Source organism: Lepisosteus oculatus, chromosome 1, assembly GCF_040954835.1.
Source record: "Lepisosteus oculatus isolate fLepOcu1 chromosome 1, fLepOcu1.hap2, whole genome shotgun sequence".
Classification (NCBI taxonomy): Eukaryota; Metazoa; Chordata; class Actinopteri; order Semionotiformes; family Lepisosteidae; genus Lepisosteus; species Lepisosteus oculatus.
This window is the reverse complement of record NC_090696.1, coordinates 68,454,350-68,463,655: the sequence shown is the minus strand read 5'-3', so window position 1 is coordinate 68,463,655 and position 9,306 is coordinate 68,454,350. Positions and strand designations below refer to the sequence as shown.

Below are 9,306 nucleotides of genomic sequence, written 5' to 3'. Positions count from 1 at the left end.
ATGGAATGTCGTTCCTCTGATCTGAACATTGTGAGTTTCATGCAACTGTTCAGCAGAAATCGCTACCTCTGGGCAGAGAGGAAACCATGCCAACGTGACCTGCCTGTCGATTGCTTCAATCTGCCCGGCCAGTCAATCTCACCAGAGCCGCTAGAGTTGATCGTATGTCCAGAATGTTGCCTTCATAATCAAAAACTAAGGATACAAATGCAAAGTATAAACTTTATGAACCTATACCAGACTGAACTACTGCATGTTTTTGTGATACCACGAAATATTTTTTTTTTACTTGTTAAACGTCAAAACCAAATAATACATTCGGGACGTTTTCTTCGCTGTGAACATAGCACAATGCGCCAGAGAAACGGAGAAATGCGATGCTTGCATAGCAGCAGTTCAATGAGCCCCGAGGAAAGGAAAGAGGAGTGCCTCCAGGCCTACAAGCGGCTCTTGGACTTCACGTCCCAGAATGCCTTGAGAGCCGCGATTTTGCGGTTGGTTTCGAGGTGATTTGATTGGTTGCGGCAGCGGGTCGCTATGGGTGACGCGGACGCTGTGGAGGGATGCATTCTGGGGCGAGCAAAAGCTGAAATGGTGAAGTTCTCTCCTGATGGCGAAAAATAAATTATGAAGGTATCAAAACATTATTTTATGACTGTAGTTTCTAATTCCGATCGCGATCATATGAAAAAGGCACGTGTTAAACAAAGTTACATATTTCTATTCTGTCGAAAAGACCGGCAGTTTCAATCGCCGTGCAAAATAACAATTTCATTGAAGCTCTTTGAAAGATTAATCTTTATTATGATTCTGTGCTTTTCACTTTAGACATCGATCTTATTAACGCTTTCCTGCTTTTCATTTTTGTTTATACATTTTAAGTTTACACACTTATTAAAATACATAATCATTGAATACTGTCATCAAAGAGGCAATTTATAGATTGCAGAAATAGTCGCTAATTATCGCCAAAACATGCACTGTATGAGATTTTCCCAGAGTGTTTACAGTTCATATCGTAAATGGATGTTTTCGTCGACGCTGGTTTTAAGATGTAAACATATAATAACGATTAGTAATCAATCTCAGTTGCAAGGGATAAGAATGGTGAAAATAAAAAAAAATGTTTCTCTGTTGTGAAGTCTTGAGTATAAAAGTATAGAGGCAACGACGATAAACTGAAAACGTATCTAACGCATAAATAGAAATAACAGAAATGCAAACCACTGAGTCTGAAACCTCTCTTTCGCTGCCAGAATGAGGAATATGATCATTGTAGTTACACAGCATCTTCGTCTTCTCCCCCAGCGAGTGTTCACCCTCTCCGACAGGGCCTGGCAGGGCTGCTGTCTGCAGTACAAGTGGCAGAGGACTCTGGGGAGTTATCTCGCTGTCGCTGGGTAGGTGGAAGAGCTCCTGACTTTTCACACTGATCAACAGGAGTTGGGCCAAGAGGACAGTGAGACACTGTGTGCGCAAACATTGACAGAAGAACAACATCCTGGCTCTCTCTCCATGTTAGAAGACGCGTTGTCTTTTTTTCAGTCTGCTAACAATAGGATGTTTTGTTCCTACACCGCGGTAATGTGTGTTTTTAAAAATGTGCTGAAAAGCGTGTGTTAAAAATGACTTTCTTTTTCTGAAGACCTGACCAAACCGTAAAAATCTTCGATCGTCATGGAGAGCAGAGGAATGAACTCAACCTTCCAGGGTTAGTATATGGCTACGTGTAGCTAATGTTAGGCTGTTTTCTAATCTTTGCTTTTTATTTGTTAATTGTTCATTTCACATTGCAATCCAATGTTTATCTCAGATTACAGTTGGACTAAGGGAGACCAGAGCTTTGAGAAAAATATATAAAATTGAATCAATAAAATTGAGTTACTATAGCCACACCTGCAGATAGACACACACTTTGTATGCAGACACCCCTTTAGTATGACACCATGGGTTAGACATTCACATATTCAGTGGGGAAATAATCTATTGATAAACCACCAAGCAGCCTATATCTAACTGATCTAAAAGAAAAACACTGCTGTCTATTTGAGTATTCTGATCTTCAGGTCAACCATTATTATGCTGTTAACATAGAGTTGGAAGTGAACACATTTGCAAATGGAAATCCTTCTTGCTAGCAGTCTTGGATACAGGCTCCTGGCCAAAGTGCTTTGTAGAGTACTCCCAGAACACCCTCCATACAAAGCACTGCTAGCTTCTTCCCTGGACCTCTCAATCCCTATTCTGTTGAGTGCCCAGAATTTGTGCATCCAGGTAATATTAACTGCTGGCTAGGTCACTCTAGATACGCATTTATATCTGATTTCTTTTTCCTTCCCTGTGGTTTTGTCAAACCTTTAAACCAGTATCTGTTGTTAAAACAAAAGCAGGGCACCACGCACACAGTGAGGCGTTTTTGTGTTAACACTGACTTTGTCACTGTTTAGTAAGTGTGTGGGAATGGACTGGGATAAAGATGGAGACATCCTGGCAGTGATTGCAGATAAGTCCAGCTCTGTCTATCTATGGGACGCCAACACCAACAAGATCAGCCAGCTGGACAGTGGCATGAGGTGGGTAGTGAGGATCTGAGAGCCCTGCTTGCAGCGCCAGTCTTTTGGATCATCGATTAACTGGATTTTTGTTTCCCATAGGAGCTGTTTTTCAGCTTGACTTTGCTAAGTATAGAGAATAAATGTGATGTGGTCAGACTGTCTTGAATATCGATTATAGTTTTTTTTGTTTGACTAACCCAGTAAGACCAAATCTGATTTGAATACAAGTCTTAAGGAATGGGAGGCTATTTTTGGATTCGTTTTCTTCTTATCCATCATATTTCAGTTCAAAGAGGTTATGATTTTAAACTATTTGATGAGGGCGCAACGGTGTCTAGATTTTAACAGATTATAACTCAATTTTTAAACCTTGTTTAACCAAAAGCTTTGATATCCTACCACAAAGAGGTACTGTATATCAGAATCACCATCAGTAGGCACACCAGGAGAATATTTCACTAATAATTAATCATTTCTTCATTCTCCACTCATTTTTCCAGGAAGTCATATTCTTACCAGCAAATGGGCTCAAATGTAAAGGGTATTTTGTGAAATCTTTGCCTGTGTACGACGAACTGTAGACTGACAGAGATGTAGAAACATAACTCTTTCTCTTTTTCATGGGAACCAGTGACACTTATTTAGCTAAGTTTAGATTAAGTATATGAAATAGATATTGTGGCCATCTACAGTGCCACAGGTGATGTTTAGGCTTGTAGTTCGGGAAGGCTTGGACTTTGTGGGACTAGGTTATGTGGAAACAGAATCAGATTAAGACTCCTTTCTTTTTTATGTATAAAATTTGCATTACATGGGGTGTTGTTACAGTGTGGAAGTATAAGGTCAATAGAACTCAGTCTTTGAAAAGAAGAGACTCCAACAAGCATAGAAGACTGCTGGTTCTTTTAGCAGAAAAGGTAACCTGTCACTATTTCCCAATGAAGGATGTGAATATATTTAATGAAAACAGTTCTTGTCTTGTTTGGGGGCGTAAAGACTAAAAATATCTAGGTTTTATTTGATCAACAGTCTTCATTAAAATGCATCTCATTGCTTCTGTGGTAGATGGTGCTTCAGACGTCTGTCTCTTCTGTGTTAACTACCTGTGATCCCTCTTGCCCACAGGGACCAGATGTCCTTCCTGCAGTGGTCAAAAGCAGGATGCTTACTGGCTGTGGGGACTGCCAAGGGGAACCTTCTCATTTACAACCAGCAGACCTCCCGCAAGATTCCAATCCTCGGTAACTGCATTTATCATTGGGCATTGCATTTTTGTCTAACGGTACTGTTGTGTTAGACTAGTTAAAATATTTTTCTTAATTTATTTGAATTTATGCTTTTCTGTTTTTTACCATTTAATCCTAAGTCTTTACTTTCTTACCATTCAGGGTATCAGTATGCAGTTTGCTAAATAAGGTCTTTCTATTGCATTACACAATTTTGATATGACATCTCTTTATTTTAATCAACATTTGACTTTATATCACAACAGTTTGCATCTTAATTGACTCCCAACATTGTCTACAAGATGTCGATGATGTGTTTACATAAACATAATCTAAGTCTTTTTCATAAGTAATAAGAATAAAATTAATGTAAAGACTATTATTAGAAGCAGTACTAAACTACCCTTCTTTTCTTCCCCAGTGCATGTTGAGCACGACTAATATTTCTGTATATTACTGTGTTCACTGAAAATTCAGGATTATATTCCTGCTGAAGATGATGTGATTCTTCAGCTGTTCATAGTGATGTTCCTGGCTCAGTGAATATGGAGCTAAAAAATGTCAACCCTTGTCGTTTTTGTTTAGGAAAGCACACAAAGAGGATTACCTGTGGCTGCTGGAGTTCTCAAAATCTGCTGGCTTTGGGGAGTGAAGACAAGACAGTAACTGTGAGCAACCACGAAGGAGACACTATAAGACAGGTGATCACTTTGTCTTCAGGGAGACAAGTGGCAAGTTCTCAGAATGAAGTGCCAGTGAGGGCACAGCTAGTATGTATACCAACATAAGAAGACAAAAAAATCTTAAATAAATTACAGACACCAACACAAAACATCTACAACTATTTTATCCAGACATTTAAAAAAGCTGTGAGCACCAGGGTCCTGTCTTTTACTGACATAGGGAAGCAGAAATCTACCCTGCAGCTAAGGTACAACTATCTTATAGGGTAAAGAGGGAACATTTTTTCTAGAATAAAACAGCTATATTCAGGGTTACAGTACTCTATAAAACATACTAAATTAATGGGAACTTTTTTCTCTATTCCAAATAATGTATCACTCAAGTTTCTCCAGTCTTTTCAATACCACAAATGGAAAATCAGTATTTCCAGTAATATAAGTCACCTGTCCCTGGTGTAAATCCTGGAGCCGGTCTCTTCAATGCTCAATATACCTAAAAGATTTGTAGTCTGGTTTATAGAAGAGGTACAGTACCTTCTCAAAATGTTTAATCTTCTTCTCTCTTTTAATCTCTTCTCTGTAGTTTGTCTTCCTATCTCTGCTCTGTTCCTTGTTTATATTCTTTCTGTCTGATTTCCATATTGATTTTTATACTGTCTTCTTATAGTAATTTAACGACCTCACTAAGAGTGATCTTGTGATCACTGTTAATAATGAGGAAAACAGCTTAGCCCCTTGGTCAAGCAACAAGATGAGATAAGGACAGCCAGGCAAATGCTCAAACATTGTCATTATCTTACCTTAAAGAATGGGGTGCTGTAAAATGTGAACTTTAAAGGTTTTCATACCCTTAACACATAACAGTACGATTATGCAAAATCAGGTTGTCAAATCTGGTCTTATATTACCCCTGTAGATTCACTCTCAAGGCCATTGCTATGGAAACACTTTAGTAATTTGTCATAAGGTTTTCAGTCAGTTACAAGGACCAACAGACTGATAGTATGAATTAAAGAAATATCCTTGAACATACATTTTATAGTGAGTGCTTTTTTGGGAACTGTTGTTGCTATGTTCCTTGCAGTTTCTGTATGTCTTTACAATGAATAGCATGAAGTGCATGCTTCTCTAAGGCCAAGAAATCTAAGAAATATATATCGACGTTTTGTTTCTAAGCAGTCATTTTAATAGTACGAATATGCAGTGAAGAATGTGGCAATGATCGCCTGTTCTTCAGCCCTATGTCCTGGCTTTCCCATTTCCAGACAACAGTCCGTGCAGAGCCTGCTGATATTCAGTTCTCTGTGATGAAGACAGATGAGCGAGCCAGCATGGGCGAGAGCACTGTGAGTTTCACCCTCTCTCAACACAAGCCACAGGCAGCTTCCAGGCAGTTATTCAGCAAACCTCTGATGTCTCCTAGACTCGCCTCTCCCTGGAAGTGTGAAGTTCATAGTGGCACATCTCATTGGCTTAACTGCTGGAGAAGTTCATTATCTGTCTGTATTTGTTCTCTTGGGCTGGCCTTGAAAGTCCTTAAGGTGGATTTTTTAAAAAAAATTCTGGTTAAAAGAGAGCCGATGATTGTGATGAGTTTTGTTTAGTGCTCGGTACATATTGAGACAGAAAGACAATGGTGCATTACAACATCCTTTATTCATTACATGTTGAACAGTGCCCTTTATGCATTTGTGTAGTTGTGTGTGTTAGTTATTCATCAGAGCTGTTGGCAGACAGTGTCTATTTTGTGAATCGGCGTATTAAATTATGTTCAGTTCACTCGAACTGCAGACTCCTGACCTCGACTGTCCCCGCCCAGTATTTTTGTTCACAGCACATAGCTGAATGTAACTTGATCATTGGGATTTTTGAAATTTAGGAAACAAAAAATGGGGCAGCTCAAACTCTCAGCCATGCTAATACCAATTGAGCAGGCAGGCACTTGGAAAAGATTTGTGAGATTCTGTCTGCGCTCAGGTGGGAAGGAACTGATTAGTTGTGGAATGATGTTCCAGCACAGGGCTATCAATCTCAGACTCCTGGGAGATCATCATGATCTTCTGGCTTCTGTTCCACTCTGCACTGTCTCTGGCAGAATGTTTGATTGACTGGAACATTTCTAACTTTTCTATCCAGATATGAAAGAAATCATTGCTTTGTTGGCTTCAGTAAAGCGTTCTTTTACATCATCAACTATAATGAGCTTGAAAACAAAAAATATGGCTATCTGTGCCAATTTTGAGATCAGTTAATTGAGAGGTTAAATTGGAACACAACGATCTAATTGCCCTCCGGGTACTGAGTTTGACACACTTGGTTCAACAGAAAAATAGGAACTTAAAAGAAAAACACAAAAACTTCAATCACTTCCTTCCATCCTCTTCGGCTTGTGTGATATAATATGAAACATAACATTTTTATTATCCACAGATTATGACCTTCCAAAATCTAGTAATCCGAGTTTTATGGGAAGCATGGTTAGCCTGTAACTGTTATTGTATACATGACTTCTTATCCAGTCCTCTTGCCTGTTGTTCTAAATTGGCATATTCTCTCTCTAGGCCAGTGTGGTGGTGGGGAGGAAAACCTTATTTCTTTTTAATCTCAACGACCCTGATAACCCCATTGAACTGGCCTTCCAGCAGCGCTATGGTACCATAATTGCATACCGGTGGTAATGCCTTTACTGTTTTCATCTTTTCTTATTTTAATTAGGTCTCAGGGACAGGTGTATCTGTAACATAAAAGTCAGACCTGCAGAGCTATAGATCAGATTGCCATCAAGCAGCAGTCTGATCCATTTCGTATTTGATGAGTCACTTGTATAAGCCAGCTCCAGGTCCTAGAGATGTTAAGAGTTATCTTATTTTAATTTTTGAAATTTGCTTAATCAGATAACAAGGCCAAACAATATTAAACGCTATTATTACTCAAGCCTGCAGCTGGAAAAAATGCAAAGGATGCTGATGTTGGGTAGTGAGAGGCCTGCATTTTTTAGCAAAATATTGAAAGATTTCTTTATAAATAAAATGTCAAGGAGGAGTGAGAAAAACTGTTGGGATATAGATATTATAATAGCTCTAGGAAAACTGCATGCAAATGAAGACAAGAATATAGGAACCTTTAATACCATTTCTAGTTATTTTTAAAGCAAATATGTTTTGAAATGTGTCTAACTCTTTGCTCCGCTTCCAAAGGTATGGGGATGGATACATTATGATTGGCTTCTCCCAAGGGTACTTTGTGGTGATTTCCACACACATCCGCGAAATCGGTCAGGAGCTCTTCCAAGCACACAACCACAAGGACAGTCTGACCAGCATCGCCATCTCCCAGTCGCTCAACAAGGCTGCCTCCTGTGGAGACAACTGGTAAGAGGGACCACGGGTCATTTTATCTCCTCTTTCACAGGACAGAGCCAGAGAGGGGCAATTCCTGCTGAAAAACCATCCGGTACCAGAGCTCGGCACTGTCTTAAGCAGCACAAGTCAAAAGAAAAAGTGTGTCAGAAAAGCTAGTACCTCGCTGTTTTGCAAGTGTGTTTATCGTCTTTCAGGGACGTCTTAATGTGTTGAATTGCAGATGATATGTACGCGTTTTTAAAACCAGTACTGAAATGCTGCAGTGGAACATGTTTATATGTGAAAGAAGTTAAATGTTCAGTGTAAATGTTCAGCAAAATAAAAGTCAAAAACTAAAACTGGTTGATTACACCTTAAGTACTCATCCTTTTGCTGTTACAAATCTAATTTAGTTCAGGTATACACAATTACTTTGACAATAAATAATACATTTCTGCACCTATCTCTGTAAGGTGCCTCAGCCACATAGTGAATTTATAGCAGAGACTCAGCTATCAGATAACGATACTGCCAACATGTAGCAAAAGGTTTTGTGTGATCAGACAAATGGTTAAGTAGGCTGGTGGAAGCGTTGTTGTGTGGGGCTGCTTCTCTTTGGCATGGAGTGGGAAGTCTTTCAAGATTGAGGGAAAAGGGATGGAGCAAAGGAAGGGCTAATCTTAACAGGAAAACCTACTTCAGTCTGCCAAAGACGTAAATCTGGGATGGCAATCCATCTTTCGGTAGGACTGTAACGAAAAGCACAATTCCAGAGCTGGGAGTGGCTTAAGAATAAGTGAATGTCGTTGAGATGCCCTGTCAAAAGTTGCATCCGACAGGAAATCTGTGGTATGATGAAACTTATTGACTCAACAAAAAGCAACTTGACAAAGTTTAAGTAAATTTGGGAGGAGCAATGGGATGAAAATGTGGGATGAATATTGCACTGCTTGCATATTTAGTTGGTAGAGACATATTCTGCAGCTGTAATTGTGCCAAAAGTGCTTCGACCAATATTGGCACTTTGTGCTGAATACTGTACTTACTGTATACACTGAACATATTTTAGTTTTTAATTTTCGCAATTTGTGCTGACATTTAGCTTCTTTCACTCTTATTTGGGCATTCAAACATCTTTGAAGCGTTCAGTGAACTTGAGTGTTAAATTTTTTAATACAAATATTCACTGTACATAGTGTCTACATCGTCTGTCATTCAACAAAATACAGAATGAGAGGAAGGGAGCGAAAAGGCATTGTGGTGTCTTCTCAACAGAGAATGGAAATTAATTGAACACAAATTATTAATAAGCCATCTTGTGCTCAGTATGTAAATCAGTTAATCTCTGATGAAATCCATTTCACATTTTGTGCTATGAAGAGACAGCAGAGGGAGATGCAAGCCAGAGATGAAGTGAGGATTCAGATTCCAGACAGTATCTTTGAGCAGTTTGCTCATTTAAATATACTTCGTTTAAAGAGGCATTATGCATATTTATGAA

The 9,306-nt window shown here is 39.1% G+C and overlaps 1 protein-coding gene across 4 annotated transcripts in view; it reads left to right on the top strand.

The window, feature by feature from the left end:
* The first annotated feature begins 526 nt into the window (after nt 1-526).
* Nucleotides 527-9,306, top strand: part of wdr19 (WD repeat domain 19) — a 34,480-nt gene continuing 25,700 nt past the window's right edge. For all 4 annotated transcript variants that reach the window (XM_006630049.3, XM_015345937.2, XM_015345936.2 and 1 more), the window contains exons 1-9: nt 527-633; nt 1,309-1,400; nt 1,646-1,711; nt 2,448-2,573; nt 3,681-3,796; nt 4,367-4,482; nt 5,730-5,810; nt 7,026-7,138; nt 7,662-7,835. In XM_006630049.3, the coding sequence (XP_006630112.2) occupies nt 628-633; nt 1,309-1,400; nt 1,646-1,711; nt 2,448-2,573; nt 3,681-3,796; nt 4,367-4,482; nt 5,730-5,810; nt 7,026-7,138; nt 7,662-7,835 (890 nt within the window). In that variant the 5' untranslated portion in view covers nt 527-627. The remainder of the gene's footprint in view (nt 634-1,308; nt 1,401-1,645; nt 1,712-2,447; nt 2,574-3,680; nt 3,797-4,366; nt 4,483-5,729; nt 5,811-7,025; nt 7,139-7,661; nt 7,836-9,306) is intronic.